The sequence below is a fragment of the Peromyscus leucopus genome, chromosome 3 (genome assembly GCF_004664715.2).
Source record: "Peromyscus leucopus breed LL Stock chromosome 3, UCI_PerLeu_2.1, whole genome shotgun sequence".
Taxonomy (NCBI): domain Eukaryota; kingdom Metazoa; phylum Chordata; class Mammalia; order Rodentia; family Cricetidae; genus Peromyscus; species Peromyscus leucopus.
In genome coordinates, this window is record NC_051065.1 from 4,417,255 (window position 1) to 4,436,144 (window position 18,890).

General features: G+C 37.3%; 1 protein-coding gene across 14 annotated transcripts in view; it reads left to right on the forward strand.

Moving 5' to 3' along the window:
* The window catches only part of Cadps2 (calcium dependent secretion activator 2), a 552,385-nt gene that overhangs the window by 291,187 nt on the left and 242,308 nt on the right, over window positions 1-18,890 (forward strand). For all 14 annotated transcript variants that reach the window (XM_037203488.1, XM_037203487.1, XM_037203485.1 and 11 more), the window contains exon 7: window positions 5,821-5,932. In XM_037203488.1, coding sequence (XP_037059383.1) covers window positions 5,821-5,932 — 112 coding nt within the window. The remainder of the gene's footprint in view (window positions 1-5,820; window positions 5,933-18,890) is intronic.

The following is an 18,890-nucleotide window of genomic DNA, read 5'->3' on the forward strand; positions in this document are numbered from 1 at the left end:
TTAGAAATAGCACAAGCCCTTGGAAACCTCAAAGCCCACCTCCTGTGACATGCTTCCTCTAACAAGGCTACACCTCAAACAATTCCGCCAATTGGGGCCCAAGTATTCACTGTATGCGTCTATGAAGACCATTCTCCTTCAAACCACTGTACCCACACTGGGTCCTCTGCTAGAGAAACAAGTCCTCTTAACTCATGAGCTGTTTCTCCAGCCTGTAAACACACATAACCTTTTAACCAAATGAGACTGAGTAATAAAATTTAAACTTCCTTTTCGTATCACAGTTAAATTATAGATAGCTTGAAATGTTAAAACTTCTAAAAGAAGTACAGGTCAGTGTTCATATAATCTATAATAAAAGAAAGCCATCAAAATGTTAAAGTTCATAATCAAAAGACTGAACTGACAGTCTAGTATTTTTAGACTACTTGTTTTAAAAGACATTAACAGGAGGTAAGTGGAAACAGTGGGTAGAATGATCTCATGAGATTCTGTAGTGCTGCTTATAGACCTTGGGTGTTAGTTGCACATACCTTTAAATACTGAGCTTTTTTTCTTCCTCTCTCTTGTTAAACATTGTAAATTTATTTTTATTTTTTATAATTTCAGACATGTACAATGCACTGTGAACATATCCACTCCCATTACCCTCTCTTCTTTTACTCCTGCAGACATCCCCCTGTTTTCTTCCCAAGTCATATACTTCCACGTTTTACTTTTTTTTATTCTTGTGCCTGTAGCCACAGTTATAGAATGTTTGTGATAGCATTGTCCAAGTCATATCTAAGAAATAGCACTGAAAGACACTTCTTTGCATCCTCCAGCCCTGATAACATCCCCACTCTTTTTTAAGTGGTGTTTACTGGGTCTGGGAGGACGTGATACAGAAGTCCTGTGTAGGGCAGACAGCAATCACATGCGCTCAGCACTGTGACCAGTTATGAATCTCTGCATTAGCTTCTACCCACTGCTAAAGCAAGCTTCTCTGACCAACACCGAGAGTAGCACTAGTTTAAGGCTATAAAAGTAAGTATTTAGAAGACAGTTTGGCTGGTGCTTAGCTTCTTAATCAGGAATTTATTATATATTTATAACATGAATTTGAATTAAGAAAATTTGGATGGCTCCAGTGCAACCATGTTACTGCTCATGATTTTTGAACATACTTCAAACATAGAGGTTGGCAGTATTTGAGGACCTTTTGCATTCCAGGCATAAATTAGTTCTGCAGCTATTTGGAGATAGTGGGAAATAGCCAGCTCTTAAGATTGAAGGGCAGGGATGGTGAGATACACATTTACCAGGCAGCAGTAGCACATGCCTTTAATCCCAGCACTCGGGAGGCAGAGCCAGTCAGATCTCTGTGAGTTTGAGGTCAGCCTGATCTACAGAGTGAGATCCAGGACAGGTACCAAAATAACACAGAGAAACCTCTCAAAAAAAAAAAAAAAAAAAAAAGAGGTACACATTTACTTTTATATCCTATTTTTTTTTTAATTTTTCACATTTCCATTTTTTACATCACCTGTACAACCATCATTACTTGGCAACAAATTACCCCATCATATATCCACATTTTACATAACTACTTTAGAAGAGTAGGCATTCAGTGTGCTCAAATCTCTGCTGTTATATGGGATAGTATAGTAGATTTAATATGTAGCATTACTTGGTTGTATAAATACTGAATGAAAAGCAACAACATGTATCTTGGCTCCAGATAGAAATTCCGGTATACTTTATTTAATAGCCAATGCATAATTAATGTTAGTTATTTCAGTCGGTGTATGAACCAACCTGTGTTTTCATAGTCAGGAAGTCCTGCTGTGTTTGTAAAGGTGCTTTGTACATATTTAATTCGTTTGAAGATTTACACTGGAAGTCTGAATCCTCATAAGTAATGTATCCATACAAGTACAGAAGGGCAGTGTGTTTTGAGTCAAGCCAATTGATAGCAAGTGTAATATTCTTTTATCACTCAGTGTTGAAAAAGAAGTAGGAAGATAAGAATTGGTATCAGTTGCTGAAAGTGTTGGAATATGCCAGTTAGGTAGGAAATAGTGAAATGCATTGGTGAACTGAAGATACACTTACTACCCTCTTGGCTCTTCTTAGGCCTTTTTCAAGGGATGTGGGACACATGGGATTTTAATTCATCACTTTAGAATCATAAGTATTTTCTTACTGTACATATGTTCTTTTCTTTTTCAATATTTTATATTGCATTTTATGTGTATGACTCCTTTGCTTGCACATATATCTGTAAACTACAAGAGTTGCTGGTACCCGCAGAGGCAGAAAAAAAGCATCAGACCCTCTGGAACTGTAGTTATTCATAGTTGTGAGCTGCAGTATGAGTGCTGGGAGTCAAACCTGGGTCCTCTGGAAAGGCAACCAGTGGCCTCAGCTATGGAACCATCTCTCTAGTCCCTTGTTCTTATTTTTCACAGGGGAAGCTATTAAGATTGTCTCAATCTGTGCTTATATAGGGAGGTGTTAGCATTAAAAGGTACTATAGAATTCTACCATACCATTTGTTCCCCTCTTTAAATTTGCACATTGTTAGTGTTTTTATTTTTATTTCATTTAATGTGAGAGAGGATGATGCTTGCCATGGCATGTATGTTGAGTTCAGAGGACAGCTTTCAGGAATTGCTTCTCTCATTACACTATGATGTGGGTTCTAAGGATTGAACTCAGGTCCTCAGGCTTGTGTGGCAACACTTTGACTGTCTGAGTCATATCTCTGACCTTAAAGCTGCATGTTTTTTAATGGAATTAAAACATCAGTCTTCTGGTCTGTTGTCATTAGGACTCCTGGTATTCTTGCTCCTCAGTTTCTCCCAGCCTAAAAGCATATTACTTTTGCTTTCCTCATTTCATAAAATGGCCTTTTGTATTCTCTTCCCTTTGCTCAGAAATTGCTTGTATAGAATATTCTTCTGCATTACTACAGGGATCTATAATATAATGATTTATTGACTACCAGACTCTTAACCTAATTACCATACTGGTTTGGGTTATAGATCACTACTACCAGCTACTATGTTCTAGATTAATAATTCCTTTTTACATGTTATATCATTTTGTGTGTATATGATATTGCTTATTCTGAAATGTGTTGATTGGGTACCTTTTCTGACTCATAGGATCTTCTCCCTCATCACCATGCCTAGCCTAGTATTATTTCTATAGTTTTAATGTTTGAAAAATAATGATGATATTGAGACAAGATCAACATATACATCTGTCTATGTGTGTGCTCATGTGTATGTGTGTGTGTATGCATGTGTGTGACTTAGTATGGTGGATACATTTTGAAAATAATGACAAGTTCTGTTGTGCAAGCCTCATGTAGTAATACCAAAACAAAATCCATGTAGCTGATGCATTTGTAGACTCTGTGGCATCATCATTCTGTATAAAGCATACTATTGACCAAAATGTTATGCATCCTGTGATTGTATGTGTGTACATATATTTATATATATATATCCTTTATCATATTCAATATTATATATCTATAATATATAGTGTGCATATCCTTTATGTACTATATATGTAACATCAGTGGTATGTATATGATTTGTACATGTATACATATATTTGCTCTGATTTATTTGTATGCATCTGATAAAAAGGGATACTTTTATATCTGTTAAAGACAATCTACCAAAAGTGCAGAGCTACAGTCACACAGGGCAGTATAAAACTAGCAGCCAGGGAGAAGCTTCCAGATGAGTTTTAGCTTAGTTTATCTGTATCTTTCAAGCAAGGTGTATGGTGTCTTTGGCAATACGGTCTTGTCCATCTAGTTCTGGTGGGCAACCAAGAGAAAAGGCAATAGCCTGTATTACTCTGGGAACTTCTAGGTTTTTCTGACCAACAATTTATCTGGAGGTGTCCCATGCCTGGTACAGGGCGGCACATTATTTGGCTATGCAGAATAACTCCCTTCCAGTTATAGTCTTTAACTCACATACTTTAATCAGCTTACACAGAGTAGGTTTCAGTATGGCTCCCATAGCTCCTTCACTTTGGATAATCATCTCTCATTGCTCCCTGATCTCCTGTGTCCCACCACCTCATCCGTGTTGAACCTTTCAACTCCCAGAATTCCCTTCTCTACTTTCATGTTGCCTGTGGTCTTCCAACTCAACTTCCTTAAGACTTCCATCTCCTACCAACTCTTTTCTACTCTGACTCCTACAGGTTCTTCAAGTAAAACACAAAAATCTAAAGAAATTCTATTAATAGGAATTCATTTAAAAGATGAGTAAGTTCTGTGGAAGCATATTAGGTGCCTCCAAGACTATTAGAACTCTCTGATCCTAGTCATAGCAAAACTATCCACAGACAGCCTTAAAACTCTAGCTATCTGACAAAGAATTAAGAAAGGTTTGTTAAAGGAATCTTTTCCAAACTTTCCAACAAGACTTCCCAGCCAAACTCAAGACTTCCACTTCTACGTAGTACACTGAGAATCCCTTTCTCCTCATTTTGACTCTAATTTTATTTTATTCTTTTTCTGCCTTTGCTTTACTACAGACTAACTTAATTCAGTGAAATGGCAAAAAAAAATACAAATAAAAACAAGAACTTGATATCCTATTTTTTAGAAATCTGAAATAGAAAGGGGGCAACTTTTCCACCCTACGTGAACCCTTCTGGACTCTGACTTTAGTCTCAAGAGAACAGCTTTCATATAGATGCTTGTTTCTTCAGTCATTGCAATAGTCTGTTAGACACATTATTGCAATATCAATGCCATGATAGAAGACAGGCATATAACACTTATTCAATTTTTAAGATACTTGTTTTTGAGAGTTAACTTTCTAAATAAGATTTATAAAATAAACCTTCAGTGATAAATTGGTTGTTTTTGACATAATACAAGAAAATTGGCGATGTTTAGTGTTTTATTTTTAAACTGAATCTGTAGTTTGTTAAACCCTTAATTTTTCTCCCATTTGCTGCATTTTGTTCAATGGTGTTTTGTTCATGCTGTGCCAAGTCTCCCTACCTGTTATCTCTCAGAATTTCAAGAAATACTAATAAGATTTTTTTAATATCAGATGTGTGCCAGTTGAGTTTGTCAATAAGCTCAAATGAATTGGTGTGTGATAATGATAAGATGATATTAATTAAAAGATAAGCCAAGAAAACATGTTATTTTGTTATGATGATTTGAAAAGCCAGATGTCAACAGACTTATTTCCATCCCTAAGAGAATGTATTGGGAAATTAGTTGCAGATTGTTCAAAATTTTATGAAGCATATTTTATTCTTTTTGAAAGATGCTATAAAAAGTCATGTAAAGAAATAATCTAAGATAATTGTCCTTACTTTTCAAAAATTAAAGATAGCCAATATTTAGTAAAAACTTTCCAAAGGTGGAGAGAGTAAAGTTCCATGGTATGTAAGAACAGCTTTCTGCAAAGCTGTCTCCTATATAGACACCCATAACAATTTTCCCATTTGTAAAAATGCTGTTGCATTGTTCATTGTAACTAATAAAATAATAGATTTCACTAGGTACTTCTATAATGCCTTTTCTTAACCTAAATTCATATAGCATTCCCATATTTTGTAGATCAGTATGCTAAATTTTTGAGCAGCTGAATAACTATTACAAGCCATAAAGCTTACTGTTATTTTCCTTTGGATGGTGCCATCTGTCAGAAAGAAAAGCAAAGACGAAAATCTCATTGAGTCATAAAAGATTCTCCATTGCTTAATGTACCTTTTATAGAGACATGTCTATCTAGGTGGAGAAATTAATGCTGCATATTAAGGACAATCTTTCTTACTTCACTGCAGATGGGGAACTCAAGGAGATTTCAGCACTACCCACCCTCGGCCTGTGGTCAAAGTGAAACTCTTCACAGAAAGCACAGGGGTCCTGGCCCTGGAAGACAAGGAACTGGGCAGGGTGAGTTTTTCTCATTCCTGACTGTCCAGGATATCACCACACTAGCATGATTCAGAGTAACATTCAGTATTTCTCAAGTGAAACTTGTGTTCGTTCATAAAGTATTTAAAATCTGGCTAGCAAGATGGCTCAGTGGGACAAAAGTACCTGCAGCCAAGCCCCATGACCTGACTTCAATCCCTGTACTCCATATGGTGGACCTCCACATTAAGCATGGCTGGTCATAAAACCTCCATGGGCACACTATTGCATGCAGTTGCCCCCATGCACACACATGCATACGCATACCCAGGCACACACAAAATAAGTTAACAAATGGGGGAAAGTATATAAGACTACTTATTTGTAATTTTTTCATAAATCCACATTACAGCTAAGCATAAATATGTATAAATTAGAAAATATTGTGATAGGCTTTAGATGCGCAAGAGGTACACATGAGCTCAGAATCACCAGCTCCATCTCCTCTGGCTGCAGAATGTCATTCATACCAAACCGCTTGTCCCTGCTGGTGAAATGTTGGTCTCGTTTAATGATTCTGCTGAAGGGTTGAAGGATCATTTTTAATGCACAAGGCTACCCGATGTTTCCATCTGCAGCACTTAGCCAAATTAGAATACCTCTACAGGGCATTCTCTCTTCCCTCTTCTGTTTTCTCATTGAGGTGGTCTTCCTCACACAGCTTTTAATACTGCAGTGGTATATTTCCTACACACACTGCCTTCTATCTAGAATGTATGGTTATAAGCCCTGTGAACTCCTCATGACATTAAAGGGCTAAGCAGTCAGTGATCACTACCACCCAGTGTGGAAGGTGATTTGCTGTCTAATGAAGTGGATATGTTCTGAGGACATTACCTTCTGCTCTGAATCCAGATCTGAAAACAGCCATCACAAATATTTTTAAGAGCATAAACCTTTAGAGTTCTTACTTATTTTTTTTAATATTATGGATGACTTTTTCATTTTAGGTATAGAAGAACACTGGCAAACATTCTGTGTTTGGGGGATTTCCCCTCTCAGAATCACGCTTTTCTTCCAATTCCTCTTATCCCTCTCTTATGCTGTTAGAATTTTTGAATTCTCAAGTTCCAGATTACTTCTTTGACTTTGACTTTGTACAAGCATTGGACAGCTAAGCTCAACTTTTTCTTCATGTAATCATATAGTCACACTTTTATTCATTCAGTTAAGGTGCTGTAGCATAATGTAACAGAAGATCCTCAGAGAGTGCATCTGATCTTACAGATTTATGAATCAGAGTTGTTCACTTAAACTATAATTATATTAATTTATCATATCTCCTTATTGTAACTTTTTCAGTATTAAATAGTGGCTCTTTGAAACCTAATTTTATAACTAGTTCTTGGATATTTTAACTAATTTTTAGATTATTAAATAACATATTTAATCCATTTTGAAGTTGAACATGAGTAATACATTTCATATATAATTGTAAATCTGAGAGTACACTTGCATACCCTTAAAAAAAGATAATTTTTCTATCAGTTTCTCAACTTTAGTATTATAATATCTTGAGCAAAATACTTAGTATTGGATGCTGCCCCATTCATTTTATGATATTTAATGTCATCTCTGTCTCTTAGTCAATAATGCCAGAGTACAATAATAAAAAATGTCTCAAGACATTGCTAGATGCCCTGCAGAGACCCATGATGGAAAACCACTGGTCTATATTAACAATCTAAGTAGGTTTGAAGATCACAAATATTATTTGTGTGTCATTGACTTCCAAAGTTATCTTCCTTCCTTGGAGCTTCAGATTTGCATACTGAAACTGCATACAAGGAGAACATGGGATTCACACCATCGTAAAGAAATATTTCATACAGGCAATGTCAGTCAGTGACCTAGAGGTACCTCTGTTTCTCCTTCCCTCATCCTAATATCCCACCTCTTCATAAGTTCTGTCAGCTTTTTCTGGAATTTTCCTGATTCTTCTCACCCCTTAGCATCTCCACTGACCTAATTCAAGGTATCCTATTTATCACAATGCTGCTGTAAGAACTTGCTGCTACTTTTTCAGTTGCCACCATGGCCCCTCTAATTCAGCTTTTATATTTCAGCTACTATGATTTATTAAAACATCAGAAACACTCCATTGTTCTGTCCTTAAAATCACTCAGTGTCTCTCTGGTTATTGGAGGAAAAAGTCAACTCTTCATCTTAGTGTAGCCTGATAGGGGGCTTGCGCTCGCTCGCGCTCTCTCTCTCTGTCTCTCTCTCTGTCTCTCTCTCTGTCTCTCTCTCTCTCTCTCTCTCTCTCACACACACACACACACACACACACACACACACACACACATCAACACACATATCAACCAGGCGTATCAAAGGTATTGCCACGTGGAAAAGAAATTGTGATAAACAAATTTAACTGTGTTGAAAATGTAAAAAATAAATTCCCTTAAAAGATTTTTGGGAAAAGACTCAGCTCTAAGTCACTAGCCAAGAAAAATCAGGGCATTCTCACCTGGCCAGGAGGCTGGCCTCTGTGGTGTCGCATCACCACTTCCCTGCATCACCACTTCCCTGCATCCCGCTCATACAGTGCTGCAAGACGGCCATGCTGGATATCCATGTCATTCTTCCTCAGGCCCCAACATGAGCCCAGCCCGCACATGAGAAAGTTGTCAGGCAAAGCCACTGGGAACAATGTACAGAAAGACTGGTCAGGACTCCTCAGTTTTCTCAGGTTATGAAAAACAACACTGATGAAAGATCTGAGAAGAATAAGAAGACGTGAACAGTAAATGCAAGTCAGTAGGTTGGTGAGCTCTTGAAGCTGAAATGATACTAATTGCTCAAATCCAATAGCATTTGTCATTTAGTTGGAGTGATGGACTGTTTTAAGTATCTTGCTTTTGACAAATATCCCATGGTAATACAAACTCTTAGTTTTTTTCAAAAACTGGGTCAAGTGTATATGAAACTTTTCTGTACTAATTTAGCAACTCTTATGATATTATTAAGTTGTTCTGTAACATAAGCCTTAGTTACAGGAAGACCTATAATAAAAATATTATTCAATATTTGTTAATTGCTATTGATATGTTAATTATGAACCTGTTTGTGTGTTTCATAGAAAGAAACTGAGAACATAAATAAATACTGTAGGGATCCCATAAACACATACTTTTGAGTATATATGAATACATTTCTTAACTAGAAACTGATACTGCATATGAACTTTGGTTTCTAATTCTAGTATCACTAAAGAGACTAGCGGTAGTGGTGAGCCTGGAGCAGGGGAATGCACGTCAGTGCCTCTGCCATCGATGAGTTCGGAAAGTAAAAGATAGCATTCTGTATCATTATTTTTGTCTGTTTTGTCTTGGTGTCTGTCCCAGTAGTTTCATGGTTGACTACTATGTTCAAAATTAACTGAATGGTAAAAACTATTGAGAAAATGTGTATTCTCTCCTTATGCAGATTACTGTCAACAATGAGTCTATGATATAATTGTTCTTCCCTGAGAAACTCACTTAAGGATCCCTTGGGTCCTTTCAGCTCGAGGAGGAAGGTGTGTGCACCCCATTGACACCTTTTTAAACAGCTTTAGGATCTGGTCATCTTTAGTCTCCAGACCTCTGAACCCTTGTTTGTAAACTGTAAACTGAAGGGAAATAGAAATGTATCTTTTCTTGTTCTAGTGCTCTCTTACTTTGTTTAATTACTAGCTATTATTACTACTTATATTACAAACATAATTCTATTTAATCTTCTTGGAGGGTAGTGGAAACACTCTCTTTTTAAATAATAAAAATAAGAATCTATATTTATTTGTGATATACATATAAATACAAATATAGATAGATACATAGATGGATGGATGATTAGATGGTTGATTGAATGGCTGGATGGATGATGTGAAAGTACAAGAATCACTATGAAGAAGGGGAGGTGTCTAAAAAGAAGAGGGTGGGCAAAGGATCATGAAGGAGGATAAATATTGCAGAATTTTGTCATATGTATAATACAGACTTACACATACACACGTGTGGTGTGAAAGCAAAACAGGAGTATTTGGAGGAAAAAGCAGACTGGTGAGAGAGAAGAGGAGTATGGGAGGGCGGTGAATGGGATGCTTGTGAACAGAGTATACCGACAGACACATAAACATTTCCTAAGAGGTGGACAAAGAGTGGTGAGTACCAGAATTTGGTTTTATGACTGCAGAGTATGTTCCTCATACCAAACATGAAGTAGCTATGACTGAGAGAATTAATACATTTGAAAGTGATTTATGGATCAAGGTATAGGATGATTTAAAATCTTATTATTTAGAAAGCAGGAATCAAAAATTAATGAAGTAATTTTATATGTGATATACATTTTAGGTTTTTGTCATTTCTACAGTGATTTGATGATTTGAATCATATTAGGTACCTTCTGTCTACTTGTGAATGAATTATATTCTTGGGTAGCTGTTTAGTTTTTGAATATTCTTGGGTACAGATATATTTTGAAAGTTCTATCACAATAAGTTTTTAGTTTTAGAAATGTTGATATATGGGGTAGAAAGTAGGCTCAGCAGTTATGAATACTGGTTGCTGTTCCAGAGGACTAGAGTTCAAGTCCCAGCACCCACATGGCTCAAACTGTCATAACACCAGTCCTAGGGATCCAGCACCCTTTTGTAACCTCGGCGTGCATGTGGGACACACATACGTACCCACAAGGCAAAATACCATACACATATTTTTTTAACTAAAAAAAGAAATAATGCTGATGTAAAACCCCCTCTCCTCCCCCAAAAAAGCAAAAAACAAAACAACAACAAAAAACAAACAAACAAACCACCTCTCTAGAAGATTTGAAAGAATACAACTTCTAATAGCAGACCTCTCCCTGAGGTGAGCTCAGGAAAGCCTTTGAAACACTCCCAGACATGCCAGTGTGCAGATGCTGAAGAAGCATGCCAGGTCCTGATTCTGCGTTGCAGGCGGGGTTGAGACCTGGTGACTGGGAGGGACAGTGGGAAACGGCCTCACTGCGTGCAGTGGTGAAGTGCAGGCTCACAGCTAAGGCGGCGCTCGGCAGCTGAAGGTCCTCTTATTTGGCAGGGGCTCGGCGTGTGGCTTCTTTGTGGGTGCCATATGCAAATACCTGTTTATGGAAGTGGAAATGGCATATGGACATTTTCCATCTGAATGGATGTCCAACTCTTTACCAAGTGTGAGGAGGATACCTGGAGGCAGTACTGGGATTTTCCTAAGGAAACCATTATGAATGTATGCTCTCTCTGATAAACAGCCAACTAGTTGAGTGCTCATTACAAAGTGGATTTGTCCGGAAATCTTTGAAAAGTAAGGCTTACCTTACATTGATGTATACAAAAAAAAAATCAGAATAGTTCCATCTATTTCTGTGCAATGTAGTTTCCATTGAGCCTTTCATGTTATGTATCACACCTGTATAATGCGTAAATGTTAAATGCAACTCGTTTGCCAAGTGTTTTGCTTAAGTACAGAAAAAAAAAAAACTTTTGGAGAATTCACCAAATTTTTAGTCTTAGAAGTAGCATCATCAGGGTTTGCTTTCTTTTTCAAGTGAAGCAGTATTTCACTTTGTAGCTGCGATTCCAGGTGGCCTTGAACTTGAGCCCCTACTGCCTCCGTCTCCCAAGGACTGGGATTGTAGGCACAAGCCACCACAAGCAGTAGGCTGAGTTCACAGCTTTGGTGTCATCTGTGCACTGCATACCATTCCTTCTTCCCCGGGAGGATGGGGAAGCATTACAATCAGAGTCTATTTTCCTTTTCAGTGCAGCAGATTCAGAACATGTTTTTTTAAAGTAAACTTCACAATTGAAAAAAAAAATGAGACTTAAATTTTATGCATCTCTTAAATACATGTTTTGGAGATATTCTTGTTATTAAGCCTTTATTTTATGAATTCCCTTTATTTACACTCCACTGTAATATTTTTTAAAGTTAGAAGTGTTCACATCCAATGTATGAAAGTGCTATTTTTGTTTTGTTTTTTGAGACAGGGTTTCTCTGTGTGTAACAGTCCTGGTTGTCCTGGAACTCGTTTTGTAGACCAGGCTGGCCTCAGACTCACTGAGATCCACCTGCCTTTTCCTCCCAAGTGCTGGGATTAAAGGTCTGTGGCACCATCATCTGGCCTCTAAATGCTATTAAGTGTGCTTATTTTACTGATATAAATGCAATGTGGAACTAGTAGATGTAGATTTCAAATCCATTTTAAGTATTAAGGTATAAATTAGCCTTATACAATTGATTATTCTTTGGAAACAAAATTGTCTTTTAAAAACTTTATCACACCTTTATTTCTCAAGTGAAAATTAGCTTTTATACTTGTCTTTTTCTTCAGGTGTTTCTTTTATTTGCTTTTCTTGAGCATCAAAATAGACTCTAGGGAGTTATCAGAGGCTGTGTAAGCTTTGTTTTTAGTCTTGATGAGAGAGACACTACCTTGGGGCATAGCCAAGCAGCTAACTGGAGGACATTGTCTTACAAAGTGTGCTGTTTAGGCCACTTTTCTCTTTCCCTCTTTTTCTCTGGATATATTATTTGGAATTAGTTCCCCCTCCATTATTTAGGAGCCTTAGTAATTCTTTAAGCCAAATAGCATGACTAACTGAAGTCCCATATATTAGAACAAAGAAATTAAAATATTTCCCCAATTGTCTAGTTTATAGAGTCATTGTGAAGCATTTCTGTTCAACATACAAGGTCAGGAATAGATTTTAAATGTTGATTGTGTAATTAATCATTGTAGTGTTTTTAATAAATAATAATACAGTAAATTGATAAAAATCACTTCAGGCCTTTTCTTAATTCAGACAAACAAAATTTACATTCGGGAGGATTTTATTTTAAAGGGCCAGCGCATTATATGAATTCAGAAAGCAGCAGAGGTCTGCTAGTAAAGTCATAATCGTAGGTATTTTCTCCAATTTGAAAGAAAAGTTTAATATCCAATTTTATTGAAATAGCCAGTACTTGGTGACTGCTGTCTTAGATATTGGATTTATATCATTTGCAGCAAAATGAAATGTGGATTCTGTTACATTTCATCTGTCTAACTCAGCTCACTGTACACAGGAGACCTTTCATTTTTATTATTTTAGAGTGTGCTACAGTTTTTCAGAAACTGAAAAATAACACACAAAAAAAATACCTCTGTCCTTCTTCAATCTTTATTGACATATCTCTCCAGAGAATTGCAGTCAAAGCTCAGGCTCTATGCCAGAGACAAGAAACAGAGACGGGCAGGAAAGGATCAGAGATACCATGTCTGTACTTCATCTCCTTTCTAAATATTGTTTCCAGCACAAGTTAATTGTGTCTGGTTTATAAAGCATGTACTCTGGCTCTTGAAGGCAAGGTGACTTGATAACTTACACTAGTTAGTGGTTCCTCGGTGAGTTCATCTGTCACATTCTGAGGAGATGACCAAGATCTTTGCTACAGAAGTAGGAGAAAGCATGGCTTGCCTTCTTAACACTAAGAGGAGCTAAGCAAGCTGTAGATTGGTGCCCTCTATGATGGCAGTCTGAAGGGCATTATAGCCATAGAAGTTGACATTTCTCTACATCCCCAGAACAATAAAGGCCCTCCTCTATCCATGGCAGAACAAATGGTCGGGTTAAACACTGCACCAATTCTTAATAGGTGTGTTTTGCTGTTGCATTGTAATTATACTTTACACTTTCTTAACTCAGTAATGACTTCATGTGATTACTTGACAGCTATTACCTCTTTGGTGAAGAATCTGTTTAAGTAGTTTGTCCGTCTTTATTACTGTATATGTTATACAAAGTACTTGGACATGCCTCAAGTGCATGTTGGTCATATTCACCCCCTTCCATTTTATCCTGTGCTGTCTCTGATGCCATAGTGGTTTCCTCTTTTCAAACAGTCTTTCTTATTTCTTCAAATTAATTTAGTTTTCATTGTTTGAGAGTCTTATACAAGTATATAGTGAATTTCTGTTCTTTTCACTGCTGTTATTCTGTCTAGCGCTCCCCTCCTCCTGCTGAAACACTTCTTCCTAGCAAGTCCACCTCCTGCTCTCATGACTTCATCGTGTGTGTAACCCACTGAGTTTAAGTATGTTGCCTGCATGAGTGTCAGAGATTTTCTGAAGCATGGGCAACATTGTCAGTGACCACATATTGAAAAAGGTGCCATGCTTCTGTCAGCAGCCACTAACTGCCAGGAATCTGGCAGAGAGGACTGGGACCTCATGAGCCCTTCCCATCTCCACCATACAATGTTGATGAACCAGTCTTGTGTAGCTTTTATGGAGAATACAGGGAGTTCGTGATCGCACTGGTCAGGTAATTTCCAGAAGATGCTGTTGCATAGTACTGGTCCCCAAATGGCTCTTACATAGTTTACTGTCCTCTATGCTATGAGAGCCTTGGGATGGGGAGGGTGATATAATTGGCCTGTTTAGGGTCAAGAACACCTCAGTCTCTTATTCTCTGCATTTTGAGCCATTGTGAATCTCTGTGTTAACTACCATCCTTTTAAAGTTTTTCCAACAAGGCTAAGAACTGCACTAATCTATGGTTGTGAAAATAAGTACTTAGAAGTCAGTTTGACACCATATCCATTTATCAAAGCAATAGCAGTAGGTTCTCCCCTACAGTAAACCCACATGTTTTTACTATGTACTAAATATGAGTTCCTTCTTGTGGAGCAAGCTTTGAATCCAATCATAAAGCAATTAGTTACTCCCATAACATTCATCCCACTATTGTGCCAATGGGCACATCTCATCAGACCTGTCATTATTTTACTTCAGAGTTCACAGCCCCATAAGACTGACTTTTCTTTGCCAGCAGCTTGCATTATATCTTCTAGCACTGAGAAAGCTCACCAGCAAGAGAGAAGCTTCCAGCTTTATCTCTCCACATTCTGTGACCAAAGCATGTGGTGTCTTCAGCAATAGGGTCTTCCTATCGAGTTCTGTTGGGAAACCTGGAGCAATGGCAATGGCCTGCATTGTTTAGGGGCCACTTAGACCTCCGTGATCAACAACTTGTAGGAGGTATCCCATGCTTCACTTTGGGAGCTTTGTTTAATAATCTATGGTTTCTGGAAGGAGCATTAATCCTCCCTCTTCTCCCCTCTCAGGCCCCATGTAGGTTCCTCTGTTCAAACAATTTTTTTATTATTTTTAAGTGAGTATATAAAATATTTCTATATGGCTTTTTCATACATCTTCAATTTTAACTCTTCTCCACCCTTTCCTCTGCCCTGTCTTTCCACCCCTCTCCCAATATTCTCCCTTCCAACTTCATAGCACCTGTGTTCTGTGATCTGTGCTTTCTTGGGGTCTTTATCCCCTCCCACACATGTACACACCTCCAGTGGCCCCTTTCTAGTTTTCTGGCTTTTATTCCAAGCTTATATTGCTTGTTTGTTTATTTTGAGCTTGAGAAGTTGGTATAGTTTTTATATATACACTACTAGATTATAGGATATAAATATTTTATTCTTTATACTGTGTTAGAAGTTTTACTTTTTCTTAAGTCCACTGTATAAACTTTCTTCTTTATGACTCATGCTCCTGATGCTGTATCAAGGACATTTTGCCAAACTCAAAATCAGAATTCTTGATATCTTCTAAAAGTTCTATTGTTTTCAGTTTTAACTATTGGGGTTTTGCTCCACTCAGAATTAATTTTTAATCAAGAGCTACATAAAGACTAATGAAGCATTTTATTACAGATAAATCAACAATTTTCTACATAAATGTGAGAAAATCATTCTTCACTGAATTTACTTAATACCTATATTGAAAAAATTTTCCATTTTGGGGCGTCTTTTTCTGGATTTTGTACTCTAGTCTATTTTACTGTTTCTCTATATTGATATCAATACTATGTTGGTCTGGTGACATTAGCTTTGCAATTAATGTAGAAATAAGGTAGTTAGCATCTCCCCATTTTTAAATATACCTTCTGTTCCCCACCTCCATTCTCCTGTCTGTGCTGTGGTTATTTCAGGTAATTTGCTCTGCCTTATGAATTTTAGAATCAGATCATACATTTCTATCTAAGAAACTACTTCAATTCCAGAAGATTGACTGCCCTAACAGCACTAACTGGAACCAAGGTGGACATGGTATATTCTTCTGCTCATTTGAGTTTTAATTTTTCAGAAAAATGTTACACAGATTTGGGGTATATAACTTTTATGTCTTTTAGTAAATTGATACAATGATTATTTCATAACCTTTTAATATCTTTGAGTTCAAGATAGACTTAGGATATTGTAGTTTTAAAGTTTTCATTGTTTCTATGAACAAAAATCCAGATTATTTTTAGGAAGAAAAATATACCAAGTAAATATACAGTGACATATTGTGTTAATTCATTTTTATCCCACATAAAATGAACAACCTAGCCACAGTAGCCAGTGGCTCTCTTAAAAATTTGTGATATGAGGATGAAATAATAGAAACCTGTGGATGATTTACTTCTTAAGATTCTAATAGGTCCAATTTAGCTGCAAATGATACTAAGTAAGTGAAACTCAAGTTTTATATTCGACTTCATTCCTAAGAAAATCTATGGTTGCTTATTTCACTTATTATATAATTGGTTTATATTAAATCTAGAAGTGCTTAAGAAACAAGACCAGTTGTTTCATCACATCATTTCTGTTCTGTTTGTAATTTGAAGTTAAAAATGATAGTATAGCCCATTTATTTAAGTCACTTCATTTTCCAGATACATATTCTACGGTGCAAAGAGACACAACTAAATTTAAAGATATAGTGCTGCCTAGAGGATTGTCACCATCTAAGAGTAATTCCTGGGGTCATGTTTTAGCATTATGTCCTTCTAACAATTTCTGCCTCACAATATATGTTCAATAAATGTTGAAGAATAAATATATTTCTGGTAGTTTGCCTTGCTCAGTTTTGTTTCTCCTATGCAAAGTTATAGCAAGGAGGAAATGGATAAATTTTGCTTAAATGCCTGAGATCCTAAGCGAGTGATAAATTGGAACATCTATTGTAGAACAATGCATGACTTGGACCTAGCAATGAGGTCATATATACCCAGTGAGACTCTGATGGAGAAGTCATATATACCCAGTCAGACTCTATTGGAGAAAACTAAATTTTCCTTTGCAAGTAGGTATCAATCATGGATAGATTCTTGGCTAGGGGTGTGAGCTTGTCTCTGCTTCCCCCCTTCAATGGTAGAACTGTGACTTGAACCTGTGCAGGTCCTGTGCATGTTGCCAACATCTTTGTGAGTTCTTATGTGCGTCATTCCTGTCATGTCTGGAGAACACTGTTTCCCTGATGTCTTCCATCACCTGTGGCTTTTACAGTCATTTCATGACCTCTTCCTTATAACTCTCTGAGCCCTGAGGTGAGGGGCTTTCTGAAGAAAGTATTTAGAAGTGAGTATGCCAAAATCTCTCACTCTCCACATAGTGTCCTGCTGTAGTACCTGTGTTTGTTCCCATTCACTGCAAGAGAAAACTTCTCGGGTGATGGCTGAGCAAGGCACTGATCTTGTCTTTCTATAAAAGCAATGATAATATATGTGACACAACTGCTTATTGTTGTTTGCAGTTCCTTGACTATTGGGTATTTTTATTTGAAATGGAATATTATTCAGCCCAAAGAGTAGGAAATCTTATTATCCTCAGCAATGGGGGTGATGCTAGAAAACATTGCGCTAAGTGAATTATGCCAAGCAAAAAAGACAAATACAGTATCTTATCCCTTATATGTGCAAGCTTAGAATCAGACTTGTGGAACTGAATAGAGTCGTAGCTTGATTTTGCATTGAATAGAGCAATGCAAGTCAAATGGCACAAATTTTTAGTATGCAGGATGAGTAACTTCTGGCAATCCACTTTTACCTCGAGGATTGCAGTTGATAATAATGTATACTTGAAATGTTTCTTACGTGATAAATCTTAAATTATCTCACCACAGGGACACAGAATACATGTTAAGTTGATATGAAAATATCATATCTTAGAAAATAGACTGTGGCAAAGATTGCTATATGGTCATATTAATGAAAACAAAAAACCCAGAGTCAGGTATTGGGGTGAAAGCTGAAAGATCAGAAAAACAGAACAAACTAGCCATGTTCTTACCTCTACAAATTTCTCAGCCTCAAGAGAGAGGCTTCCTGTTTCCTCATGCCTTATATGCCTTTCTGTGCCCTGCCTTCTTACTTCCTGGGATTAAAGGCGTGTGTGCTTCCCAAGCAAAGGCATGAGATCTTAAGTGTTGGAATTAAAGGTGTGTGCCACCATACCTGGCCCTGTTCCCAATGTGGCCTTGAACTGACAGAATGATCTTTTTCTCTGAGTGATAGGATTAAGGGTGTGTGCCACCACTGTCTGGCCTCTATGTCTAATTAAATGGCTGGCTCTGTCCTCTGATCCCCAGATAAGTTTCATTGGGGTGCACAGTATATCACCACAATAGACAAGTGATTTTTCTTTAACAGCCCTACCTCCTGAAGTTTGGGTGAGAACATCCTACTTGGCTTCTTTGAGTGTTAGTAAGAACTGTGTACTTTGATTTTCAGCTAGTTCACATTTCTATGTAAATTTCATGAGTCAGAAATAAAGTCTTTACTAAAGAGGCCCACAGAAATCCACAAAGATACCCCCACAAAAGACTGCTGGCAATGGTCGAGAGACAGCCGGGACTGACCTACTCTGGTGATGGGATGGCCAAGCACCCTAATAGTTGGGCCAGAAACCCCATCCAAGGACTGAGGAATCTGGATGCAGACATCCACGGCTAGGCCCCAGGTGGAGCGCTGGGAGTCTAATTAATGAGAAAGAGGAGGGTTTATATGAGCAAGAATTGTTGAAACCAAGGTTGGATAAAATACAGGGACAAATAACCAAACGAATGGAAACACATGAACTATGAACCAAAGGCTGAGGGGCCCCCAACTGGATCAGGC